The 27,766-nt window shown below is 40.8% G+C and overlaps 1 protein-coding gene across 7 annotated transcripts in view; it reads left to right on the top strand.

Moving 5' to 3' along the window:
• The window catches only part of triob (trio Rho guanine nucleotide exchange factor b), a 107,453-nt gene that overhangs the window by 70,312 nt on the left and 9,375 nt on the right, over positions 1–27,766 (top strand). For all 7 annotated transcript variants that reach the window (XM_042226313.1, XM_042226311.1, XM_042226315.1 and 4 more), the window contains 22 exons: positions 1,260–1,379; positions 2,392–2,490; positions 2,577–2,669; positions 2,958–3,107; positions 3,990–4,104; positions 4,893–5,008; positions 6,341–6,463; positions 6,787–6,981; positions 7,288–7,403; positions 8,125–8,191; positions 8,494–8,603; positions 8,745–8,814; positions 8,978–9,067; positions 9,266–9,358; positions 9,442–9,553; positions 9,810–10,000; positions 10,439–10,540; positions 12,221–12,360; positions 12,541–12,640; positions 15,206–15,458; positions 26,574–26,860; positions 26,941–27,111. In XM_042226313.1, coding sequence (XP_042082247.1) covers positions 1,260–1,379; positions 2,392–2,490; positions 2,577–2,669; positions 2,958–3,107; positions 3,990–4,104; positions 4,893–5,008; positions 6,341–6,463; positions 6,787–6,981; positions 7,288–7,403; positions 8,125–8,191; positions 8,494–8,603; positions 8,745–8,814; positions 8,978–9,067; positions 9,266–9,358; positions 9,442–9,553; positions 9,810–10,000; positions 10,439–10,540; positions 12,221–12,360; positions 12,541–12,640; positions 15,206–15,458; positions 26,574–26,860; positions 26,941–27,111 — 2,913 coding nt within the window. The remainder of the gene's footprint in view (positions 1–1,259; positions 1,380–2,391; positions 2,491–2,576; positions 2,670–2,957; positions 3,108–3,989; positions 4,105–4,892; positions 5,009–6,340; positions 6,464–6,786; positions 6,982–7,287; positions 7,404–8,124; positions 8,192–8,493; positions 8,604–8,744; positions 8,815–8,977; positions 9,068–9,265; positions 9,359–9,441; positions 9,554–9,809; positions 10,001–10,438; positions 10,541–12,220; positions 12,361–12,540; positions 12,641–15,205; positions 15,459–26,573; positions 26,861–26,940; positions 27,112–27,766) is intronic.

The raw sequence follows: 27,766 nt of genomic DNA, 5'->3' as shown, positions 1-27,766 counted from the left end.
AACTAAAACTAATGGAAAAAAATTTGGTTGCTGGAAAAGAAAATGATATTGATACTCGAAGAGGGCCTCGTCAAAACATTTCAAACGCACTGCCGTCACAATGATACGACAGCTGACAGAATGATGATAGCGTGTTAGCATGGAGTTAGTTTTCATTCAGTTACTGAATGCAGTTGCTCATCATTCATAGAGAAAGGTTGCTGCAGGTGCGGCTCTTTTACAGAGCGTGATGATTGTTTATTCAGCTCAGAAAATCTGAATTGGGAGATCGTCAGTGTGGTTAGTGCGTATTATTTCAGGAATTCGGTGTAAAATACACTTCAACAGCTTTTGCCATCCACTCTCTTACACGGGGGAGCTTAGCTATTACACACCCTGCTCTGAATCCTCTAACTGCACCCTTTTACAGTAAAGCCGGGAACAACAGTAATCTTGTAATTGTAGCTTGTGTGTTTATGCTGCTGAACTATCTCTAAATATTGCTGTGCTAAATTTACCAGTGTAAGTTTGTGTGTTTGTTTTTTTAACCCAAACCCAGAAGTAGTTTCTTATTAGGTCTGCTGGAGGCCTTATAATAGAAAAGCGGGAGCTCAAACGCAATAAAAGGATTGTAAATAGATAAAGCTGTGTTTTTATGCCATGGTTTGATAAAATATTGAGCTATATTATAAAAGGGTTTAGTGTTCATTCACACATTTGTGTTAAGCCACATGTCCCCACAGCTCCTCTGAGATTAAAAAGCTAACCTCATACCTGCCCCGCCCCAGGTCGTTGCAAGTGCAATGGAAACACTGACCCTGTTAAAACTTCTCAAAAACAGGTGTCAGTGTTGTGTAGCGTCATTAATTTTCTGGCCAGGCTTCATATGCAGTTCTGCTACCACCCACTCAGCAGGCGTGCATGCTGAGTCAGAGAGAGTGAGCGAGGTGTCTTCGAGAGACTAACCTTTGGCTAGAATTAGGCCAGCGAAAAACAAAAGCAAATGTGATTTTTGGGCGCTGCAGGCAGCGTGTATGCAAGGCGGGGTAGAGAAGGTGGTTTGGGAAATGTGCGCAGGGTATAATTTCAAGATCAAAAAGTTGGAAATGAGCATTTCTGTCACAGAGTACCGACAGTAAAATATAGCAGAATAGAGAAGTAGCTAAAAAATAAACGACCAGTCCACTTTTTTTTGTTTTTCAGTTGTTTTTAAAATGTCATAATAAATTTAATCCCACTCTTTTCGAAGATAAATTTCGAAGCTTTCTGTTGTGCTGTAGGTGCTGGGTTGGATCCGTAATGGCGAGTCGATGCTGAACGCAGGTCTGATCACAGCCAGTTCCTTACAAGAGGCCGAACAGCTGCAAAAGGAGCACGAACAATTTCAACATGCAATAGAGGTACAAGAAACTCAGCTGCCTCATTTTTTTGCTTCTGTGTTTTTTGTAAAAACTTAATTCCCCGCCCTTCCCCCTTTCACCAGGTTTACCTTGATTTATTTTTAAAGGTCTAGTTGCCTTTTCCATCCTCGCTTCTGCTCCCGTGTTGCTTTCTTGCCCTTCATCTTCCAACCTTTTGCTTTTCTAAAACTCTTTTTAAGGCTGATATCGCTGCACACGGCCTCTCCGTCTGATCACAAGTCAGCCATGAAATGGAATTATGAATAACCAGCGTCTATACCCCTCTCTTTCTTCTCTCGCTGCTTTTACCTTTCCCCCTTATTTTCCTTCTCCTCTTTACCCCTGATTATTCGGGGTGCATTTCTTTGAACTCTATTGAGACTGGTTCATTTTAATGCAGGCCTGTGCCTGACCTACTTCTACGACGCTGACATACATGCAACAATTCACACATAGAAGAACATTGTTTTTTATTGTTGTGTAAGTCAGAGTGGAATTTTAACACATGCTGCACACCCCTGATTCCCACCCCAGCACTAGTGAAGGGAAAAAAGTAATATCTTTCTTAATTGTACACAGCAGATGCTTCGAACTTAAGACTTATCCCACAAAAATATTATCAAAGCTAGCAAGATATCCTTAATTTTTTTCTTTTGTTTATCCTCGACTGCCCCGAGTCCAGCAGGAAGCAAAAGCCTTACTCTCGGGCTATGCACTTTAACTCAAACATCACCAGATACTGTTTTGTTTTTGTTTTTTTGTTACCCTCGATCTCATTTCCTCTCCGAAATGCTCACTCTAGGACAGCCTTTATGGCACAGCTATAATCAGACACAGCTTTTGTTTATATTGCCTTTACTTTGTTGCTTCCCAGTTCACAGATCTCTACCAAAGTGCCCCGTGGGGCCAAGAGGAAGCTGAGGTCGAATTTTCAAAGCAATCGTTGTGATATACAGATTCATGTACCGCCTGAAATTCATTGTTTTTCATATCACCCTTCCCCTGCGTGCAGAAAACCCATCAGAGCGCGCTGCAGGTACAGCAGAAAGCTGAGGCTCTACTCCAGGCAAACCACTATGACATGGATATGATCAGAGACTGTGCAGAAAAGGTATTGTTGCTTTGTGTTGTCTCTGAGGGAAAACAGTGCGGGCAGTGCAGTGGCTGGTAAACTGATTTATTTTGTTTGACTTGAAGGTGGCAGACCACTGGCAGCAGCTGATGCTAAAGATGGAGGACAGACTTAAGCTGGTTAATGCTTCTGTGGCTTTCTACAAGACCTCTGAACAGGTATTATTGTTTGTGCATGTGAATGCATATGAGTGTGGGAGTGGGTGCCACCAAAGTAATATCTGATCTTAGTGTATGAGTAAGTTTAGTATAAATTTAAGTTTAAAAACATTCTCTTTCCCTGGTAAGCATCAGTCCCCAAAGTTAGTGCCTGCAGACTTACATTCGGATAAGAAAATTGCTTCCAGCAGCCCGAATTTGCACAGGTTGCATGAAAGTGTAGACCAGGAGTGGATTACTGAAGAGCAGGTTTTTTTTACAAACTGCACTGTGTCATCTGTGTCGTAGGTGTGCAGTGTGCTAGAAAGCCTCGAGCAGGAGTATAAGCGAGAAGAAGACTGGTGCGGTGGTGCTGATAAACTGGGCCCTAACAGTGAATCAGACCATGTCACTCCCATGGTCAGCAAACATCTGGAGCAGAAAGAGGCCTTCCTCAAGGTGAGAACGATGATTTTATTGCAAATACGAAAATAAACGTCAGCATTTTAGGGGGGTTAATGTGGCCTGGACTGATCCAGAATGGCATTCCTGACACAGTAATTAAATCTGACAGGCAGTTTAATGCAAAATAAGATCAAGTGAGTTCATTATTAATGTGCTGCCGCTTGTTGTTGCTAACAGCTGCTACTGCTGAGAAAGTAATGTTAGCCTTGATCCCATCTGCACAGTCTACACACATTTTATTTACTTTTTGTCCTCGTCAAGCGTACGCAAGCGTCAGTAAATGTTGGGCTCTTGGTATTTCAGCATCTAGCTATCAAGCCATCCATTTTTTTGCCACTTATGTGGGGCAGGGTTACAGAGGCAGCACCCTAAGCAGAGAAGCCCAGACTTCCCTCTTCCCAGCCAACTCCTCCAGCTCATCTGGTGGAACGAAGCATTCAAAAGGCAGACAAAAGACGTAACCCAGGACACCCACTCTAGCTACCGTGACAAAAAAGGAGCGAGAGTATTAGCAGTTACATTTTGAAGTAGCACATGTTAGTTAAAGGTAGTGTTTCCATGCTTGCAGGGAGAAAAAAAGAGCTAATGTGTGAGAAGTTCACTCAGAGATAGAGAAAGATGTAGAAAAGAAAGATGAGAGACTGTTTTCAAAGGTAAAGACTGCTCAACAAGTGATGTTTGATAAATATAAATACATTTGATAGCAAAAGGAAAAGTCCAACGTTGTACTGTCTAGTGCTTGTGAAACAGGCATGCTCGCCGCTGTGCTTCTACCCTGGATCTTAGGGTTCCAATTCCCATTGCAACCTCTGATTATAAGGATATGAATGTGTTGACCCGCTGAGTAACATTCGGGTTCTTTCTGCACAATTACAGGCTTGTACGCTAGCCAGACGCAACGCTGATGTTTTCTTGAAGTACCTGCACAGAAACAGCGTCAACATGCCTGGCATGCTGTCCCACGTCAAAGCTCCAGAGACTCAGGTTAAGAGTAAGTAAACACCTCAGAGATAACTGTCATCCTTTCTGGATCTCATTATTACAGTTTACAGGAATCATTACAAATGTTTTTTACACAGTTGGTATAAACCTAAGCCCCTTTCAGACATGCACTCATTGCCGTTAACTCGATGGCATCTTAACATCTCTTCATGTCTGATTGGAAAGTTCCCCAGAGCTTTTAAATAAAAGTCAGGGCAGTGGTCCTTCATATGTCACTTTCAAAAGAAAACAAGTCTGAATGCATGCAGTCACAGTGATAGATGTGTTCACTGAAAATTACAGCTGCACAATTCTCTCATCTAGGTTTATTGAAGCAGTAAACACATTTACATAATAGCATTTTGTCTCAACAACACTGCTGCTAATTTGCAATAAGATAAAAGACTGTGATGGACTTTTGCTATTCCCAGTCTGGGGGAGATCGCCCACTTCCTGAGTATTTGTGGGAGGGTTATAGCAATTTCTCACCTCTCTTTGATTACTGCACGTATACAGTGTTACACTAAACTAGAGTTTATGCTGACAGTGGCATAAATCCATCAGTGCTTTTGCATGTAAGGCAAATAACAAATGCACGAACATAAACATTAATATTAACAGATGTGTGAACTATTCCATGGTTAAAAAGGGCTTTTTTAAACTTTCCTTGCACCATTTTAATTATTCTGAGAAGTTTTGATTTCATGCGTTCAATTTTTTTTCCCTGCGTTTGTTTGCGTGTTAAGCAGAAATTCGTAACCGACTCGAATAAACAAAGTGCTTGTGTCGATTCATCAGATATCTTGAATGAGCTGCTGCAGAGAGAAAACAGAGTGCTTCACTTCTGGACCATGAGGAAGCGGAGACTGGACCAGTGCCAGCAATATGTAGTGTTTGAACGCAGCGCCAAACAGGTGTGTGCTTGTTTATATGTGCAGTGGGAATAAGCACAATCTGATCATGAGGCTCAGCAGATAACTGCATTGTGGTGTTTGATTTACTGCAGACTGAGAAGTAGAAATAAGCCTCGTGTTTGGAGTGGGAGTATATCAGCATATTCGTTTTGTTGGCGAGCAGCTGCAACTTCCATCTTGTTTTGTCTCTCCTTTTGAATTAAACAATGAGTTAGTGTTTCTTTATAATGGCACATTATAAGTGCTGCAAACAGGCAGTGATATGTATAAATGTCTTAAGGATGGCTACCATTATGTGGCACAGGACATATAAAGGTTAGAGTTACTGGAAAGCATTTCCAAAGCATCTCTTCAACTCTTTTTCCCCCCCTACATGTCAACCCGACCTTGGGAAGCTTTTCTGTGAAGAATAAGAGAACTGAGCTAGACCACAGTTCCAAAGAACACTCAATATTTCCCATTCAAACAAGTCTCTCTTTGAGAAAAGTTTGGTTAATATTGTTTGCAGTAGCAGGCGGGATGCCCTTACACTCTACAAACTGAGCTCATAACTGGAATGCTTTATTTAAACATGGCATGAGAGAGCCAAAGCAAGTTTGAATCTGCACTCTATTTTCCTGTACTAGGGTGCCTTAGGTTGTTTAATATAAGCCACTTGGCTCCCTCTTGTGGTGTTCGGGTGTATGCACGGACCAATTCTCTTAGCCAATAAAGCCAGATGACATCGAGCGTGTTTCTAGGACATGGCTATTCTAGGCTGGTCCAGGTTTTATCCCCAGGGCCCAGGGCTTGTTTCTGGTCTCACAGTTTGACTGGACCAGTTCTGCCATCACTGGTTGGGAGGTAGACCCAGTTTTAAAGTACGCAAACACTAATAAGGATAGAAATTAAATAGGACATATTTTAAGTGAATGCTAGAAATTTAGGAACTAACTAATTATTTTAATACGCGTTAAATGATTGGAGCTGGAGGGAAACCAAAAAACATAAAATGATGCATAATATTTCCATGTCTTGTTATTTTCACAAGGTCATACTGATGTCAACTTTCCTCATCCAGAAGTCCCATGAATGTGATCGTAGGGAATTATAAAGGGAGTCTTAGAGGCGATCTGTATGGCAGAAAATACTACTGAGAGACCACAATCAGTTTAAACACAAGAATTATTGTTAGTTTAAATATACATATACATACTACATAATACATTAAGGGTTTATTTTTATATTTTTTTGTAGTTTTAAGTGCATTAGGTCCTCAGATTTGGGTAGTCTGTGTTAAACTAAAATCCCTTCACTGTATACATACTCATTTGTGATTGGCTGTTTCCTCAGGCCCTGGAGTGGATCCATGACACTGGGGAGTTTTACCTGTCCACTCACACATCCACCGGGTCGAGCATTCACCACACACAGGAGCTACTGAAGGAACATGAAGATTTCCAGATCACAGCAAAGGTATGTGTGTGTACATTTGTCTGTTTATTTATCCATAAAAGGAGGACGAGCCTGTTTGCAGTTTTTTTCCTACCTGCTACTTACTGGTTGCGTTGCGTGTATATTTGCACAGTCTCACCCTCTGCTGTGAGGCCCGTTCCCAGGGCGGCATATTGTCCTGTTTCCTCTTTACTGTGTCGCTGTTATTATGTTAGGGAGCAGTCTATTGTGTCCATCAGGCAACACACTGTTTCCTAACACTCTCTTTCTTTTTCTCTGCCATCTACCTTTCCTCTGTATGGCCATCCCTCTCCACTCTGTGCCCCCTCCCTCTCTATTGACAGCAAACCAAAGAGCGGGTAAAGCTGTTGATCCAGCTGGCGGATGGGTTTTGTGACAAGGGCCACGCCCATGCCTCGGAAATAAAGAAATGGGTGTCCTCGGTGGACAAGCGCTACAGGGACTTCTCTCTCCGCATGGACAAATACCGAACCTGCCTGGAATCAGCGCTTGGCATTTCTTCCGACTCAAACAAAGCCGTGAGTGCCCATCGCTGATAACACCATATCTGATTTTTCAAGCAGCTTTAAAAATGAAATTGCACGCATATATGTGTATTTGCGAGATATAACTATGCATTATGACCGTTTGCTTCGACTTTCAGCTTTTCAAAAATCATTTTGTGCTTGATGGGATTAACATTGATATAGCCCAAATAAACTACACCTGGGCTGAATCCTGTTTGTTTAGCTGCTGATAAATCAACCATTGGTGTGTGGAACTGCTGAGTGACTGATGTGGCCTGTTGTGCACCACATAATAGCCCTTGGCTCCTGTGTTTTCAGAGTAAAGAGTTGCAACTGGACATCATTCCAGCCAGTGCTCCAGGGTCAGAGGTCAAGTTGCGGGACGCTGCCCATGAACTCAATGAGGAGAAGAGGAAATCAGCACGAAGGAAAGAGTAAGGGCAGCAGACGGGTTGATTTTCCGCTTATTTCCCGGGCCATAGGTTTCAGGCACATCATTTCCAGCTAACATATAAAAACATTTTCAGCTTTTTCAGTGCTGTTGACAATATCTAGCTTGAGGTTAGCTTTCATTTTATATTTACAGTTAAGTAATGTGTAAATTCATGTTAAATAACCCAAACTTCATGTAAATATCATCCGGATCACCTCAGATTCATTCAAGTGTGTACAAAAACAGTTTATAGTGCACAACGACACAGAGTTATGAGTTTTAATGGCACAACTTTGTGTTGCTGATGCTGTAAAAAATATCTGTTGTAACTACTCATAAGCAGCTATAAGCAAGGGGAATTATAATGCTTCCACATAGAGCTGTTCTATGTGTCTTTCCTTGTTAACCAATTTTTTTGTAATATTTACACACACACGGATTACTTCTATCATACCGATTGGTTTGTTTAACTCATTGACGTCATGAAGTCATCTTTAAGAAACAAAAAGGTACAGGTTTTACAAGCACATCTGTGGATATATTGTTCATAAAATCCTTTAATTTCTTCTTCTTCGTTTCTTCTAAAGTGTTGATCTAAATTGCAGTCTTTAATCTCTTTAGAAATCCTTTTGTTTTTGAGTTATATTTACTTGCATTTTGTCAGTCACAGCAGTGACTGACAAAATCACTTTCTGTATTTCCCAATATTTATATCGTTTCAGATTTATAATGGCAGAGCTGATTCAAACAGAGAAAGCCTATGTACGAGACCTACGGGAGTGTATGGATGTAAGTATTGTAACAGACGCGAGTCTTCACTAAACAGCTGAAAACGCATCTTTTTAAACTTTCTCATAGGTAGCTTTTTGTTCATACTTTTTACTCTTTTTGTTGTGAAGCACTTTGATGTTTATCTTGAAAGGTGCAATACAAATAAAACTTTACGCATTTCATTCTTTGTTCTTGAATTATGACGATATTTTTCTTTAAAATGATTTCCATTTGGTTACACTGCCAGTTTACTTTTTCTTTAAGCTAGACACAAGTCTAGGTGATGAATTAATTATTCTGTGGCGTGCGCGTCTGTGCAGACCTACCTGTGGGAAATGACCAGCGGCGTGGAGGAAATTCCTCCTGGTATTGTCAACAAGGAACACATCATTTTTGGGAACATGCAGGACCTCTATGAGTTTCATCACAAGTCAGTAGTGCATTATTTTGTGACACTTTGTTTTCCTTACCATCAATATCGGTTGATTTTAAAAAAAATCATTGTTAGGTGCAGTGAATCCACAGTTTGACCCTGAAATTTGACCGTCTACCTGTTCCTCTTTCTGTACAGTATTTTCCTGAAGGAGTTAGAAAAGTACGAGCAGCTTCCAGAAGATGTCGGCCATTGTTTTGTAACCTGGGTAAGAGATAAACTTGCACCTTAGTAATTTGTTTCTTTCTACACTATGTTAAATGCTAAAACATGACATAGTACAATAGTCCATTTCTTCTAAAAAGGTTTATGTTTTATCCATATCTCTGGATTTCTTGTGAATAAATACTGCTGTTATTTTTCCTGCTAAGGCTGATAAGTTTCAGATGTATGTGAACTACTGTAAGAACAAGCCAGATTCAACTCAGCTCATCGTGGAACATGCTGGACCCTACTTTGATGTAAGATATTACCAACAGCATTAATCTTTTCTGTTCATCCTCTGGGAGTAGAAATACTAAATTTGCATTTTATATCTGAAATTGACTCACTTCAAATCATAATTAATTTAACTCTCATGGTTCCTCTGTGTGCTGCATGATTTAGAATGAATGAAGCACTTTCCTGTAAAAGTGTCTTTTTCCTTTTTCAATTTACAGGAAATTCAGCAAAGACATCGTCTCGCAAACTCTATCTCCTCTTACCTGATCAAGCCAGTCCAAAGAATCACAAAATACCAGTTGCTTCTAAAGGTAGAGCATACATTTAAATGAATCTTAAGAAGGTTTTGTATTTAAATCCCACTGGATTGACACGTTTGTGTGCTCCACTGTAGGAACTGTTAACATGCTGTGAGGAAGGAAAAGGGGAGATCAAGGATGGCCTGGAAGTGATGCTCAGTGTCCCCAAGAGAGCCAACGATGCCATGCACCTCTCTATGCTGGAGGGTGGGTATACATATCTGTACATCTGCTAGTATGTTTTTCTTTGCTTGTCTGTAGCCAGTGACTGAACTGTCACTTTGCTTTTTTGAGAGAAAACGAAATATGTTGCTCACTTTTATAGTCAGTTGTATTTCTGACTCAGCTGTGAGTCAGAAGTAAATTATTTCAACTTGCCTCCTACAAACATATTTGCATTTACTGCAGTAACAAGAAAGCACCCTTAGGTGATTCTTCCCTGATTTTCCTTTCACTACCTCAGGATTTGATGGAAACATCGACTCCCAGGGAGAGCTGATACTCCAGGAGTCCTTCCAGGTCTGGGATCCTAAGACTCTGATCCGGAAGGGTCGGGATCGACACCTCTTCCTCTTTGAGATGTCGCTGGTCTTCAGCAAAGAAGTGAAAGACTCTAATGGGCGCAGCAAATACCTCTACAAGAGCAAGCTCTTTGTAAGAATTGTTTTATCCGGCTGTACTGAGTGGATCCACGCCAGGTCCTTTGAGACACCTGTTGTTTTTATCTGGGTTACAAGGCTGTTATCACGTATTTTTATGCTTCTGTGATGGCAACGGTTGTGGCTGGAGACAGAATGCTTCTCAGTTGCCCCTACTTCTATGAGTCAGCCTGTTTGTCCGCCGCTCCCATTTTGAACTTGATATCTCTCGATCACCTCGAGGGAATTCTTTCAAATCGTACCATTCACTGTGACCTTGGCCATAACGCTGAATATGTCTAAATTAGACACAACTGCATATAAAAATAATATGAAGTAATGATAAAGATGTTAAGTCTTAAAAAACTTAGCAGAAGAATGCAACTGTAGGATGGTAGATCTGAGATATTTTTATATTTCATCTAATTTATTTGCACATTTTTCATCTCATCAGACGTCAGAGCTTGGAGTGACAGAACATGTGGAGGGAGATCCTTGCAAGTTTGCCCTCTGGTTGGGGAGGACCCCAACCTCAGACAACAAGATTGTTCTGAAGGTATGAAGATGTTGACTTCGATGGGTTATGGAAAGAGTCATTGCAATCATATTTATTTTAACAGTATTTTAAGATTAACCAACAGATTTACTGAAAGCCTTGAATATTATAACAGATCTGATGTAATCATTTTAGAAGTAATCCTCTTGCAAAAAGGCTTTTCTAGCATTGTTACTATAAAGTTGTGTGAAGAAAGTTTTCATAGGGCTCTATACAGCACAGTGAAAAACTAAGTACACCCTTACTGCTTCCATGGGAAATAAGAGAGTAAAAGTGCTGCTAATCACAAGTACCTGATTAAATGACCAGTGAATGTGAGCACTTCCATAAAACCAGCTGTTTGAGTGTTGAAGTGTGTGTTAACGCAATCTTACCAAGAGTGTGGCTATCCCAGCAAATTCAAACTAAGGTCAGATTATGCTCAAACTTAAAGTTCAACTGGAAAATAGCTGAACAAGTGTGGCTTGTGCTGAAGCATTGCCAGGAGAAAACCTCTTCTCTCTAAAAAGAGCATGGCTGCAGAGCTTAGGTTTGCAAAAGTTGCATCTGAACAAACTACAAGACGTCTGGAACAACGTCCTTTGAAAATGGAATGAATCAAGGTGTTTCAGTGGCTCCGTCAAAGTCCAGATGCCAAACTAACTGAAATGCCGTGGCAAGACCTTAGGAGAGCTATACACAAACACATAAACCTCAATGAAGTGAAGCTACATTGTAAAAAAGACTGGGGCAGATTTCCTTCGCAATTATGTGTGAGACTGAAGAAGTCAAACAGTTCAAGTTATTGGTGTTAAAAGTGGTTCTACAAGCCGCTGAATCTTGGGTGTGCTGTGTTTCTCAGAGGAATGCATAAAGTCCTGTGAAAACGCTCTTTTTCATATGGATGTACTTCTCATATGATCACAGGAAGTGGTAAGGTTTTTGATACATGAAGTGTTACTTCATGTCTATACTTCATCCTCTCTAAATCCTCCCTGGCTCCTTTTGTTCAGCCAACAAAGTTCAGTCCCTGTAAGGGGGTGGAGTGTTACTTTCTGCTGCTTCTTCACTCATCACATTAGCATAGCAGTTGATGGGTCATAATCCAAACCTCACAAGCGACTTGGTAATTCTCACGCAGTGAGTCAGAAGCAATGTTTTATGCATGCTGTGTGTGTGTAGATATGCGTTTGCTTTTTGAGACTGACACAGAGAAAGGCTCCCGGGGTGTGTTACGATTTGGCAATGTGTGCTGTACAGCTTTCTGTCTTATTACATAACTTCTGATGATCATCTTAAACTGTATCTTATATAACTCGGCTCCATGGCAGTCATGGTCCTGGTTGCTAAGTGAAAAAGGAAGGGAAGACTCAAATGAGGGTGGTTATAGGATGAAAGCTGCATCTACACATTGAATCTGTGACGTAAATAAACACAGTAATAGACCGTGGTTGCTTTTTGGGGCTCTGAGTGAATATGTGCTCATCATATAGACATGTGAGTCAAGTTAAAGACTGTAGGGCTTAAGCACACTGTGGGAAGAGAGAGAATTAAAATAACTAAATTAGGCCTTATTTGTAGACCTGTGTTTTTCTTGCTATTAATGCTGTCATTGTATTTAAAAAAGAGAAAACAGTACTGTGCACTTAAGAAACTTTGAAATCTAACATATATCTAACCCAGTTATCTGTTATGCACCAGGCTTCAAGTATTGAGAATAAGCAGGACTGGATCAAACACATTCGGGAAGTCATACAGGAGCGAACAATCCACCTGCGTGGAGCTCTGAAGGAACCCATCCACATCCCTAAAGCCACCACAACTAAACACAAAGGCAGAAGGTGAGCTAAAAGTAGATTACTGTCAGGCAAAAAAAAGAAAAAAGAAATCAGTTTCATGATAATGCCTAGAAGCATTTCAGCCGAACAAAACTATATGGCGTGAAGATAGCCCTATAGGGTAAATGTCATGTTTATTGGTCATAGTAATTATGGGTCTGCTGTAATGATGCCTGCCTGCAGGGATGGAGAGGAGCTGGACAGCCAGGGAGACGCCAGCAGCCAACCTGATACCATCTCTATTGCCTCACGTACGTCCCAGAACACACTGGACAGCGATAAGGTAAAAACACAACTCACGCGGACGTTCGTCATAACCAGTATGTAAGGGAAGCACTTTAGCCACATTAAAAATAGTCAAGTTTTCAGTGCTATTTATTTCTTTTTTTTGTTTTTATTTTGTCCTGTCTTACTGTGCAGTTCATGCAGTCACATTGCAGCTCTGCTGTCGATTAATGCTGTCACTCAGTAATACGATTGTAAAAAAAAAAAAACACAAAACAAATGTGCAAAATGCTTAGATGCAGTCGACTGTCCTCAAGTCGTTTCCTGTGAAATTGTTTGATTGTGTTAGGAGGAAGAAACAGCCCGACTCTCAGAGCTTTAAAGCGGCATGTGTGTGTTTGTTTTTTCGTGTGTATTTGCGCTTGTGGCTGTGGTTATATCTGGTAATAGCACCACAGAAGGCTTGTCCTCCTACGCTCAGTATGATCAACTGTAAAGCTAAAAAACATGCAGCACACACACACACACACACAGATAAAATAGCCTCCCCGTACGTTTATCTCATACTAATTATAAACTGATCACTGGACTCCTGCATCGGTTCCTTATTTTCACGCTTGAGTTGCAGTCGTTTCACATGACCCAAATGTGAAATTTTAATGGTCGGGGGGGTGAGGAGCATCCGCTGAAGTCTAAACTATCACAGACACTGATTAATTAGTCACAGCGCCTCAGTTTAGGCAGCAGTCACATGCATACACATTTGAAACACAGTAACACCTGCAAATTCAAATTAGCATCTCATTCTCACTTTTTGAATGCATCTCTTTATCTCTCGCTTTGTGCGGACTCCATGAGACGTTTCATTCAAGGGGAAGTGACAGTGGCGTGTTTGTGTTGCCGTGTGTGTGCGCGCTCGTGTTCCTGTGTGCGTTTCAGCTCTAGTGACTGACTTGTTGTGTGTCAGCAGCTTCAGCCTCCCACGCTCACTTCACAGAGGATGCTCGTCTGTATGCCAGACAGGAGAGCACAGTTTTAAGTCCTCACAGCTATCGATCTTACTCTTTGCTTCAAAATACAGGCTATCAGAATGTTTTTACCGCTAATTTTCCCGGTGTGTGTGTTTTGTTTTTCTTGATGAAAGGTTCAGTGTGAAAGTAATTGTTAAAAGACACGGGTGGATTAATTGCGCCACTTCTGGAAAGTGACACAAGAGAAGGAATCATTTAATCTTCAATAGTCTGATTGTAAGGACCCACAGAGGAGTGCAATTACAGTGGACAACAGGAAGTTTTCTACTGGCTTTGGAATGTTGGGATCAGGAATTCTAATACTAATTGAAAATGAATGATTATTCCTCTTTTTTAACTTCTACTTACCTGCTTCCCTGCATTCCCTTAGTGTGATTCGAACTTTAGTGGACTGAGACACAGATAACTCTGCTCTGTAGAGTTTTTCTATCTTTTTTTGGAACTTTTCTTGCAATGAGGGAGTGGAAAACAATGGACAGGTTTGGAGAAAGGAGCTCACATCCCATTTCTCAGCTCCTAAGCTCTCTGGCTTTGCCCCACTACCAAAGGGTATGTTTCAGATAATCTGCTTTGCTTTGCTGTGACAATTAATGCAGTGCAGTGTGCTGTGAATAAAATATTGAGCAATAATATATGCTTTGAAAGACTCAAATGGAAGCGCACACAAGCAGTTAGAGCAGTTGTAAGTATTGGAAAACATGGGACGTTTTTACAGTATTTACAGAGTTTTACAGAGTATTTACACTGCAGAGTGTGTAGCTAATGACTTCTGCATGGCTTCACTCCATTTCCAAGACTTTTCATCTGTTGCTAATAATTTTTATGTTTAACATAAATACACACAAGTTTTCCTTCTTGAAAATGTGTCATTCAAAGATGACAATTATACTCCCAGTGATTACTGAACTACAGCATTAAAAACAGAGAATGTCCATTGCAACAATTATAGTATTAATATATTAATTGTTTTCAGGTCTGTATTTCCCAGAATTGCATAAAACATTTTAAATGTTCTATCTTATCTGCTCTTGTGTTTGCAGAATAGCTACATTTGCTCACCCTCTGTGCCTCCACAACAGATCAAAGCATCATTAGCGACTAGCAGCTGCTTTTTCACTCACACGTTAAAAGGACAAACCTTTTAAAATAACCAGTGAGAAAAATGACTAATCCCGACTCGCTCCACCTCTACCTAAAATTGCCTTTCCTTTCATAGACGATCACGTCGTCAGAATGACGTTTTATTCGGTTGAGCTTGGATGAGTCACCGGTTCATTCTTACACTGTACAGAGCTTCTTGAGTCCCTGTGCTGTTAGCACATGATATTGTGTGGGCACATCTGCTTTACAGTTATTAATTAATTGCTGGGGAAAGTTTTATTGCAGGGTTATTATTTAACATCGAGCAAGTGTTGGTGATAAGATTAATAAAATGCAGAAAACTACTCAGAAATGTTTATGTGTATTCTAAGGGAACACAATGAGGCAATAATGGATTGTTTGGAAATTTTGCTACACACTAGCCTAACACCTATTAATATGGAGGTTATCCTCTTGAAAAAACATTCTGAGTACTGTTGTTTCCCTTCCAGCTCTCTGGTGGCTGTGAACTCACAGTGGTCATACACGACTTTGTGGCCAGTAACGGCGGCAGCAACGGGGAGCTGACAGTCCGCCGCGGCCAGACTGTTGAGGTTTTGGAGCGACTGCACGACAAGCCGGACTGGTGCTTGGTCCGGACCACGGATCGCTCGCCAGCCCAGGAGGGCATTGTGCCCTGCTCCATGCTCTGCATCGCTCACTCCAGGTCCTCCATGGAGATGGAGGGCCTCTTCAACCACAAAGGTAGGAGGAGAATAATTTCTTGGCTTATTACAGGTGCACTGAATGATGTTTTTTGATGTTTGTTTTTTCGCGAAGCACATCTGAACACTTAAAAACAGCTGCTCGTCGCATACATGCACGAGCATGGACATATCGGATTCGGTTCCTGTTTGCAAATACAACATCGATGACCCGTAGAGCCTTCACTTTCCATTAAACAGCTGCTTCGGGGAACACAGACATGTATTTCTAGGTGTTGCTATGCAACTGTGGAAGGCCCACTTGAAGCACAGCAGTTTTTTTTCATTAGACTCTTTTTTTAAACTTTTTTCATTAACAATTTTACCATTGACAGATGTTATTACTGTCAGAAAACCTCATTTTGTCCTTGTGTTGGTGCCTTTGTTCTTATACCTGACATATTTTGGCAGAAAAAACACATTTCAAATGGATTTTCTCAATCTGTATGTATTAACACCAAAGCCCTTCTCAAACTAAGTCTAGTCATTCAGCACTCGCCATGTAAGACTTCCAGGAACTTATTTGGGTTGTTATTTGAAGCACTATATTATTATTAACACGTGAAGTTGGGCAAAGGACATAAAAACTCGAAGTCTCAACACTGATGAGGGATTGTGGCTGGGATTGTGCAGGCACACAGAGAAGGAGGTACTTCCTCTGAAGGTATTAGATCCAAAAATACACCTATAGCCTGATGGTTCTAAAATAAAATATTTTTTTCCTGAAGTAGGGGCTTGTAGGTCTGCAGCAAAAAATGACACACACAATGAATCCCACTATCCTTACAAGTTATTAATATTTAATTATACTTGTAGCACCAAAAAAGAAGTGCTCATCAATTGGAGTGGCCCTACTCTTACCTTAGCATAAATTACATTTTGCTGTTGGCAAAAGTGGCACTAATTCAGAGTTTTCGATACTACCATATAGCCTAAAGGAAAGCAGAACATATTCCTCAGAACTGTACTGTAGCACATAATTTTGCTTAAGGACTTTCCACCAATGCTAATGCTGCATTGCTGTAAAACATGTAATTAGTTTAATTAGTCACACAGTGACTTGTAGCTGGCTTAGCTAGATGCTTTATATTCATTTTTTTTCTTATGTGAATATATCATAGTGTTGTCTAGTTATTGCTGTGAACTGTTGTTCTTTTGACCAAAACACTCATAATCCAAGCTGTGATCAAATTTCACGTAGCCAGTTGGAGTTATGAGCTGCTGTCATCATGTCTTGAGAGAAGTTTCTGCTTGTGCCTCTCTCTTTTTAATCTGGAAGAGTGGGTGAGAGGTGGACTGCTTGTTTCTATGGTGATATAGCATACAAATATTTTGCTGGCAGCGTCTTTGTAGTCAGTACGAGAAAGGTCTGCATTTAAAATTAAAGGATGCTTGGATGGTGAATACAGGAACTAACAATTTTGGCATTAGCTGAATGATTTACTAGACCGCCACGAGAAGAAAGCTACAATTTTCCAACCAATTATTTTACGCTTTCAACTCCAGCTCTTTGTTTGTCATCCTTACTTTGTTTACTGGGACTCGTGTTTCTTGTCTGTTTGTCGCTGTGTGTTTGTGCGGTCAGAGGGGGTGATGAAAAGGAGCCTTTCTCTGCAGGGGTTACTCTCGTCAGAAAGGCTGCTGCTCAAGAGGAGGGAGACAAGGATGACAAAAAAGGGGGGAAAAAAGCTTTTTGTGCAGTTTTTGTCAGCCTTTTTTTATTTACAGACCAACCGTGGATGCCGCTTTGTCCAAAGTGGTGGAAGGGTGAAAGTTTAGGGGATTAGGGTGGTCGTCCAGGAAATCTCCCATTTTTCTTGTCATGTCTCACAATCATAGACTGTACGTTAAAGGTAAAAATGTGTATAGATATTCACCCTGACATTTCATCCAGTGTTCTTTGGAGGCATTTTTTAAAATCATCAGCTTATGCTCGTCGAAACCTTGAGTTTTCAAGACTATTTTGAGCAGGAATGTCAAACACATTTTACATCGTGGGCCTCCTACACTCCACTTTGAGCTTAAGTAAAAAGTCAAAGAAGCATAACTCTCTGTTAAAACTTTAATTTAGAAATTAAAAAAGAAATCCGTCAACATGACTCTTTGGGTCTTAAGTGTGTAAAATTTCTGGTAGCACATTGAAATCCTAAAGTTTCTATAGTATATATTGAAAAAATGGAACATTTTCAGTCATTTAATTGCTTTTCTATTATGTAATGACTTCGGTGTACTATGAATGATGGTGGGAGAGGTGTTTGCTTGTAGTAAAAGTCCAAAATCTGTGTCCTCCTTCACACTTTTCAAAGCCGGTTATGGGGCCAGAATAGAGTCTTTGCAAGACCGATTTTGGCCCTCAGGCTTTGGGGTTATGTTTGACACCCCTGATTCAGTCTTTTTAAGGTTTCAGTTAATTCTAGCAAGGTAGTAAGCCATATCATTTTTCAGGAAAAATGCCATTATAAATCCTCCAAAAGAAACAAACAGTTCAGTGACAAAAATAAACTGAGGTGAAGCCTCGCAGACAACCAGTGACTACAGCTGCAATTTCTCACCACTAAGAATTCCTGGCAGTTTGAGGCATCTGAGGGGACAGAGTACCATAGAAGGCTTCACATGCAGATGAATTAAGCCACAAAATGTACACTTGGCAGTTTCAGTTATTCAGATTTATGATATGTTTCTTTTGTTTTTCTGGCTCTGATCCAATTGCTGACAGTTGCACAAGCCTGCGCGTCCCTGCTATGTAATATCACAGATTTGTCAGACATGCAGGTGGACTGCACTGCCCCTCGCGATGGAATAAATACAAAAGTACCCACTTAATGAAACTTAATTTGATTGAATAAGCACTCGGAGTGCCTGTGTATGCCTGTGTGTGCCCTAACAGCAGAGAGTGTGTTTAAAGCCCAAAGAGATACACATAAACACACACTCATAGTTAAACAGGCAGGTCTTTGTGCGACTAGCTTGCATAACTGCTCAAGGCTGCACAGAGCACAGTTTCAGATGAAGACGCTCCAAAAACAGAGTTATGTGTTGGATAAATAGTCAGTAGTGCCATTCAGAAACTAAATAAATGTAAAAAGAAAATCTGAAATGTGCGCGCAACACTTTTGATGAACAACTTAATAGAAAACATATTCCTTTTTTAAACCAAGCTTTATGCTGTTCATTTGTGTTCGATTTCATAACCAAATCTATATTTGTTCCAAGCATACTGCACAAGTTGTATGCGACCTAATGCCTGTAAAATATGCACCCGCCCACACAAACTGAGTGGGTGCTTCTACAAAGGGTATTACGGTAGAAATGCTGCCTGTTTCCAGACGTCCCCTTGGAACGAGAGAGGCACAGTGGAGGTTTGCCCAATATCCTCACAGCAGCCCACTCGTGAGGGAGGGAGAGAGGGAGGGATGGAGATACAAAGAAAGAGAGAGAAAACATCCTACTCTCTAATGCTGCATTTGACTTTTGCTTTTCTCTCACACTGGACTTCACACTTTCCCTGGAATTTCAGCGACGTAGTTACTGCAGGTTTATTGTTATTTATAAAGATTCTGGGATTTTTTCAAAGGATCTTAAAGCCATTTGGCATACCTTTGGAGATGCTCTAAGGAAATATTTCAAGTCAGAGTTTTATATTCCACTAGCATGGCCCGTGGAATTGAATCTTTAGTGTCTTTGAACCCTTTTTACTCTGTGGATTCGGCGCAGGGAGAACACTCTGACAACTGCAAGTTCTGGCTGTTGGATCTGGGTAGGTGCCATGTGTAGGACAAAAGTAAATTGCTTCCTCTTATCCTGTTAATGCTAGATTTGCTTCTTATGCAGTGTGCTTGGGAAAACACAAATGATAAGTTGCGCTAAGTTGTTCTGGTTTAGCGGCTTGCTGCTATTGTTTGTTCCTCTGGTGAAAATGTAACGAAAGCATAACATTAGGATCTCAATTAGACTATGCTTCTGGTCTTATGACATTAAAACGGGTCTTTTTTTGCTCTAAAGTGCGACATTGAAGCTCCAGCTGTGCAAGAAACAACTGCAACTCTACATTTGTTGTTTTGACAGCTTGTCCTTATTTGCTGGGTTTACATCAGCTATTTTTGTACGGGCTTTGTGCTGCAATTTCACAGTTCATCTGTCGATCATGTGGTGGCATTATAGCTGCAAAAGTAATTTGGTGAATGCATCGTTACATAATGAAATATTAAAATTCACTAAAATCACCAGGATAAGATTATGTCTTCGTTCCTGTTGAAATCCAGGTTGGGCTCACAGATGGACAGAGGGTGTTGTTGAGGTCAAACTGACGAGAAGGGGAGAATGAGGACTCTTAAACAATGGAATCCCTTTCCTTTTTAATGTTTTCACAGGTGTCTGCTAGATACAGTGTGATAAACCATTACAAATCACCCAAATATGCACTAGTTCTGCCAGAATGTGCACTGGGTGGTCTCTCATCCCATTACCACTCCCTTCCCTAAATGTGGCTGTTGGTGGCAAGCCCTCTCTAGCGTTGTACACATTTTTTCAGATCATTTACCAAAATCCCCTGGAGCTCTCCCCACACGCTGCACCTCCGCCCCTAAAAGCACGTTCCCAGCCACACCAACTGATGTTTATGGCTTTGTGTGTTTGTTTTGGTTCTTCTTGGAAAGATTAGGGCACATGAAAGATGCTCCCCTGGTGACACCTCTGGAATCCCAGGCATGCTTCTGTTGAACAGCGCTTTTTTGGATCACTGCAGTTGTACAAAAGCCCCTCCACCTACCCCACTTTTATTCTTAGAGACACAAGAACACACATAAAGTTGTAAATCTAGCATGTTCTTTGCAGCAGCGTAAAGGAGCATCGACTGAGTTGTCACATTGTGTCAGAAGCTTGCTGATAAATCACATAATGCTTAAGTAGTATTAGAACATCTGGTGGGTTCTTCTGAAGGACATTAGCCCACAAAGTTAAAGTGAATAGGAGTATTGAGAAGTCTATCACAAGTACTGTTGTTTTGCATGTTTAGCCAGAATTATGAAGAAAGTAGAATACATTTTAAGTTTTTCTCATCTATGTACGTATACTTCCTAACCAATTTATTAGACCACCTGCAAAAAAATATTATTATATATTATTATGTTATTTATTAGGCAAATAAGAAACTGAATTCCTGTTTCTGTATCTAAGGATGAGCCTGCAGGCTGGACTGTTCTCAGTGCGCCCCAGGGTGGCTGTGGCTACAATGTAGCTTGCCATCACCAGTGTGTGAATGTGTGTGTGAATGGGTGGATGACTGGTTGTGTAAAGCGCTTTGGGGTCTTTAGGGACTAGTAAAGCGCTATACAAATACAGGCCATTTACTGTTCTAAGAAGTCAGCAATTAATCAAACTTGTAACTGCTAAACCAGATTTTTTTCAGCTTTTTTTGTAAAAGAGTACGTTTTAAAATCCAAAAATAAAATTAATGATAATACAATAAAGAAAAAATATCTAAATGTAAGTTATAGAAAAACTCAAACTTCTTTAAAGCGGACACTGTTGCTCCCGCTGCCAGTAGAACATTCTGTGTTATTTTTAGCAGCAAAATTGAAAGGTCTTCAAGGATGATGCCTATAATACAGTTAATGCAGTTATAGCTCATTTGAACAAAAAACATGATTTATTTCTGTGATTTAAATATATATATAGGCAAGGTGGTTAGCACTGTTGCGGCACAGCAAGAAGGTCCTGAGTTCAATTCCACCATCAGGCCGGGGTCTTTCTGTGTGGAGTTTGCATGTTCTCCCCGTGTCTTTGTGGGTTCCCTCCGGGTACTCCGGCTTCCTCCCACCGTCCAAAGACATGCAGCTTGTGGGGGTAGGTTAATTGGATAATCCAAATTGCCACTAGGTGTGAATGTGCGAGTGAATGTGAGTGCGAATGGTTGTCTGTCCCTGTGTGTTAGCCCTGCGACAGACTGGCGACCTGTCCAGAGTGTACCCCGCTTCTCGCCCTATGACAGCTGGGATAGGCTCCAGCGCCCCCCGCGACCCTGAAAAAGGAGAAGCGGAAGTGAATGGATGCATGGATGGATTTAAATATAATTGCCAGTAAAAGAATAAAATTAAAAAGAAGGCTTCAAACAAATTGCCACTTCCCTCTGTTTGTTTCCCCGCGAGCGAGAGGCTGACCAGCTGCTCGAGAGGTGTCTCACACTTTCATTTACACTCCTGTTAGATCAACATCTTCAGTTTGCCACTTAACACTTATCAAGCCAAAGCTTGAAGATTTTTAAGCATGAGACAGGTGGGACTAGTGAAAAATCAACAGCGTCACACTTACTACTTATGTAAACAATATCTTGCACACTGTATATCTGCATATTGATCACAATAAATAACCAGCAGATTCCATTCTCTGCTTATTACGAATATGCAAACCTATAAAATTCCAGTGCAGTTATGAAGACAGTTTTACCTCACTGCTACTGTTTTATAAAGTAGTATTTTTTGCTATTATTTGAATTACATCAAGGTGAGGCTATGAAACAAGTAGCCGTACCTCATGCTTGTTAACCACAGCATGTCTGCAGGAACCACAGTCCATTTGCTCTTCATGAGAAGTCCTCACTGGGCAACCGTGGCTCAGGGGGTTGGGAATCGCATCTGTAACCGGAAGGTCGCCGGTTCGATCCCTGGGCTCTCTGTCCTGGTCGTTGTGTCCCTGGGCAAGACACTTTACCTTACTTGCCTACTGGTGTTGGCCAGAGGGGCCGATGGCGCGAAATGGCAGCCTTGCTTCTGTCAGTCTGCCCCAGGGCAGCTGTGGTTACAACTGTAGCTGCCTCCACCAGTGTGTGAATGTGAGAGTGAATGAATAGTGGCATTGTAAAGCGCTTTGGGTGCCTTGAAAGGCGCTATATAAATCCAATCCATTATTATTATTCTCTGTGCTTTCCTAGTGAAAGCAGCAGTTTTCACCTAAGTGCTGGAGCTGATCAGTGTGGTCTCTCAGTTCAGTGATCATTTTAGCGGTTACCTTAATCACTTTAGCTTGGGCTAAATTTCATTTAACTGCTACAGTTTATCAGTCTGGGTGAACATGTATCAATGACTCATCTGGTTCCCATTAGTGAACAACAGTTGTCTAATGCAGGTATTTACCTACACTCTTCCTGATATTAAACACTAATAAATCAAAGGTCTAGTCAGCACCTGTAGTTTTAACTTTTAGCATGAATAGTGGATCAAATGTAAACATGATTTGGGGAAGGATTCAGAACTCATAAGTGAGGGATTTGGAATCCTCGGAGACCAACAAAGGTATTCTGAGTCATCAGAATTACAGCCTTAAACAGGATCTGTGAATGCACCCGTGACTAAAAAAATTCCAGGGTAGTACTGTAACCAGCAATTGTGACTGGTTTTCATTTAGTACTGCAGGGGATCTGTTAGAGGAGAGCATTTTACAAAGCTCCCCCACAAATCTGCTCTAACCAGTGAGGTTGCACGTAAAACTTTTGAGCCAACAAAAGCGATGAAGTTGCCCTCAAGCAAAACACACAAATCTTCGACACCCCCTGTTGTCTTTAAATAGAGTGTTTGGGTGGAAAATATTGATTTGCAAAGCGTCCCAAGTTTCCCCTTCCCATCCCTTCAAGATGTTTGAACAGAATGAAAGCAACCTGTAAAAAACATGTGTTCTCATTTCTGTGCCATCAAAGTGCACCATATTGAAAGATTTTTACTGTGAGAAGAAGATGGTGCGAGGAATCTTAGTAAAGATGGATTTAAAGCCTTTGCAGTGCCTGATGTGGGAGATTCTTGTTGTTGAGGAACCGAGCTGTCTTCATTCCTTTGCATGTGACGTAAGAACACATTCTATAAGTAAGAAGAAAAGTCTTCTGGAGGCTTAATGACGGCCACACATTCACATGTTGCTGCATTAAGTCAGGCTGGGTGAAATTGTCCAATGAAGAACGGCAGAAATTCCACACCTGCTATTCATAAAAGCCGTTCGGCTCAGGCGTGTGCCTTAATCTTTTGCAGCTGCACCTTTTTAAATGCTCTAATGACTGAATTTGAGTATTTTAAACCTTGCCTTTAGTCTAGCTGTAAAACCTAGATAACTTCTAAAAGATGAAAAACATCTCTCTGTTCTCCTTTCTGGATGTTTGTTTTCAAGCTCATCGTGTTTTCATGCAAACAATTTAAAGCAGAGTGATGTAGGAGGAGAGTGTGTTGTCCTGACTCATCGCCCGTGTATGAATAAACATATTTTTGCAGTCACTTCCTCACTGGAAGTCGTGTCCACAATGAAAAGGTCATCACCGCCTGTATCAAGAAACGGCCTTTAATTTAACTCGCTGTATTAAGAGCAAGGATCTTTAAAGAAATCAGTGTAATAAAAACAGAGGGCAAAATAGGATTTAAAACAAAGAATAAAACTATGGGTATAATATAACAAGCGCTTCATTTAACAGACCGGTGTTAAATTGTTTTTTGAAATATACTGAAAGCCTGTATGAGGGGTTAAATCAGTAGGTGGTTTCACTGCTGAAAAGCAGTGATGGACCAGCAGTGATCTGGCTGAAACATAAAAGGAAATGAAGTCTCTCATGTAGAGGGGAACGAAACAAACGGGTTCTATAAGGTACAGAGAGCCAGTGCAGTGTCACTGTAGTTCATTTTGTTTGTTCGTTTGTTTGCTTGTTTTCTAAATTCAACAAAAAAAAGAATAAGTGCTGTTTATTAGTCTAAATTGGCAGTGATAAAAGCATGAAGAAATGAGGCATTGTTCTGTAGAGGTGGGAATCACCATACAACTCGCGATACGATGTTATCACAATACTTAACGCACGATACGATATTATTGCGATTTTTTTCAAATATTTTGCGATATTTAAATTCTGCACATAAAGGTAAAGTTGATCAATATTCATTTTATCTAATATCAAAGTCTCACACTCAGTCTTTCTCTCATTTCAATCAGTTTTATTGTTGACAAACTTGAACGGTTTGTATTACAGTCTAGTCCAACTTAACTGAATGCAACCATCTGGTACAATTATAGCTATTCTGAACTATGCAATTTATGAAAACTATGCAGCCCACTTCAGCAACTGAAGAATTTGAAAGTAAATTAAAACAAAATATAATTTTACATTAAATAAAAAAGTTTTAAACTTAATTAAAATAAAACATGTCTTAAATTAAAATAAGTAAACTGTCATGTTTATTGCTGCCAAAAAAAAGTTAAACACATTTGGACAGTGAAGGAATGTCAGGATTCTTGCTCAGAAAAAGGATCAACATGCTCTGAAGTCAACATGCTCTGACTCCAGAGCATGTTGACTTCAGAGAAAAAATTGTTTGTAACAAAATATCGATTTCTGCTGTCCCTGTATCGATACATTATTAGCAAACAAAATATCACGATACTACACAGTATCGATTTTTTCCCCCACCCCTATTGTTCTGAAAGGTCAGACTTTGAAAATGGAAACAAGTTTTGGGTCCCACACTCTCGTAATCTTTGAATTCAGGTCTTTTCTGTCCCTTTACTGCACATATGTGAACAAATGGGTCATTCTAAAGAGCTCAGTGAATTGTGGTACAGAAAGAGGATGCGACAAGAAGTCACTCTTTTGTCCTAGATCAGCTTGTAAAGCGGAAACATTTAGAAGCCACAGCAGCTCAACCACAAAGTGTCAGATCGCGGTCAGTAAGTGCTAAGGCGCATAGTGTGTAAAAGCCTCTATCAGTCACTTATTGCTGACTCAATAACTAAGTTTGAAGCCTCCTCTGGCATTAACATCAGCAGAGAAATTGCACCGGGAGCTTCTTGGCATGGCTGAACAGCTCCTGTAGGTGTGATGTGTTGTTGCCCCAGTACTTTTGTCCATTTAGATTATTTCTAAGATTAAAAAAACAGAATCGTTTAAAATCCCTAATTTTATGTTATTATTATACGATGTTTGCATGCACTGGGGATACTTTCATAATTTTTCTTCTATAACTACAGCTCTCCGTCGTGCATAAAAATTGTAGCTGACATGGTGATTGATAATAATTTGGCCAAATAGAGGAAAAAAAACATAGTATAAAACAATCTTGGGATGAAAGTGTGTCCAACAGTACATGTCCACCCAGGCTGACAAACTGTGCAGCAGTGTAATTAATTTCAATTAATTAACATAATGTATTCTGTGGTATCCACTGCTTGTGGTTTTTGTTTTTGTTTCTCTCATGAAATGAGCAGATCGAGAAAAACTTTTAAATCAGGTTGTTACCCTCGGTTGAACTGCTTGAGGATATCCACCCTCATCCTGAGATTGCTCAGAGATTGTCAGAAGCTTGTTTAGTTGTCAGACTTGTGAGTCTCCCATCAGCATTTTCAGCGAGAGCAAAGGAAGCTAAAGAGGAGGATGGTAGTGCAGTGAATGATAAAGGGTGATACAAGGGCAAACAAATTAAGCTTAGAGGGAGATAAGTAAGAGTAAATGAGCAGAGACAGGTGAGACAGACAGATGGCTGTATGTTTGAAGTACTCAGACAAAGCCTCAAGCATCCCTTTATACTGCGTTATTTTCTCACCGCTCCATTTCTAGTCGAAGAAAAAGAGCTTTCCTCCTACAGATTCCCCGAGGAACCGTCATCACTGTGAGAGGGGGAGGATGCCATCCTGCCTCCTGCACAGAGCACAAACAAACACATCCACACTTATCTTTAACATATATTGACTTTATTTTTTTCTTCTCTCTGCCTCTAGGCTATGTTACATATGCATAGAGTTTTGTTTAATGCAGAAATAGATGAGTTGGTGACACTTAACATCTTACCATGAATATGTATGATTTTTGCAATGAGCAATAAATTCGACAGATTTGATTTGGGTCATACTTGCATATTCCAGGACGAGTTTGTGCCAGTGTAAAAGCATGTGTGATGTAAACAAACCTTCACAACAGCACAATCAGATAGCATTAATCACATGGATTAGCTGTCCATTGTTAGTCCCTGATTTGAAAGATCTGCCAGTCAGTGTAAAACTGAAAAAAGTTTGTTTTTTTCTTTAATCGTTGCATGTACTTTGCGTTTCGTTTGAGTAACACTGGATGTGCTTCGTTCTCTTTCCTCTGTCCATTCAGACACCTTGTCCGTATCCAGCAATGACGCCCTGCAGCCCGGCTCCAGCCAAACCCTGGGTCCTCACAGCTCCCCAGGTCCCAAACGTCCTGGAAACACGCTAAGGAAGTGGCTGACGAGTCCGGTTCGGCGGCTCAGCTCCGGTAAAGCCGACGGCCACGTCAAAAAGCTCGCCCACAAGCATAAGAAGAACCGCGATGGCACGAGGAAGAACATGGACGCGATGCCCGGCTCGCAGAAGGACTCTGACGACAGCGCCGCCACTCCACAAGATGAGACCCTGGAAGAAGTAAGACGACGCACCGTAATGCTGAATAACTGTGACCATGTCTGACTCTGAACTACCACTTGTTCGTTATTTCTCTCCAGCGTATGCGCAATGAGGGGCTGAGCAGCGGCACCCTGTCCAAGTCTTCCTCATCGGGCATGCAGAGCTGCGGTGAGGAGGAAGGAGAAGAGGGGGCGGACGCTGTCCCGCTGCCTCCCCCAATGGCCATCCAGCAACACAGCCTGCTTCAGCCCGACTCTCAGGATGACAAGGTGGGGACATGCAGAGCAATCGAGACACAGTCATAAATATATGATGTACACACAACAGCTCATCATGTGCATCAGCAAGAGAGACAGTAAGATAGATTGAACAGCATAAAGTGGACATATATTTGAGCTTTTTCTTTGTTTATTTCTGTTTGTATTTGTTCTGTTATTAATCCACATGACTCATAGGCAGCAAGATTTTTAACTTGCTCCTCCACTCACAGCTTAAAATAACAGCTTAACTTTATTTTGGCACTAATAACTCTGCCTGTTTTCTCCTATTTTCTTAATGGTTGCATGTTCCCTCCTTCAGCATTATGTTGATTTCTGTTCTGCTTCTCTTCTGTCCCAGTTTCCCTATCTGTCCATGTGAAACCCTCTAAATGATCCTATTGAGATTTTTCCTTTCTTTCCTTTCTTGTCTAATTAAATTCCCTCTGCATGTTTTTTCTTCTTTTTTTCTTCTTTTTTTGCTGAAGTGAATCCATTTACATGTCTTTGCAGTAGCAAAATGTCTGTGACATTAAATGGTTGTGCATTGTGGATCATTTAAATCTCGCCCTGCCCTTTGTGCCTCCGACTAAGCTCTGTAGCAGAGGCAAACTTTCCGTCCAATGGAGTATTTTTTCGACCAATTATGGCGCGTGTGCTTGAAGAG

This window comes from Haplochromis burtoni, unplaced genomic scaffold (assembly GCF_018398535.1).
Source record: "Haplochromis burtoni strain Fernald_Lab_line unplaced genomic scaffold, NCSU_Asbu1 Contig_206, whole genome shotgun sequence".
In the NCBI taxonomy this organism is placed as follows: domain Eukaryota; kingdom Metazoa; phylum Chordata; class Actinopteri; order Cichliformes; family Cichlidae; genus Haplochromis; species Haplochromis burtoni.
This window is presented reverse-complemented; position numbering and strand designations above follow the sequence as displayed.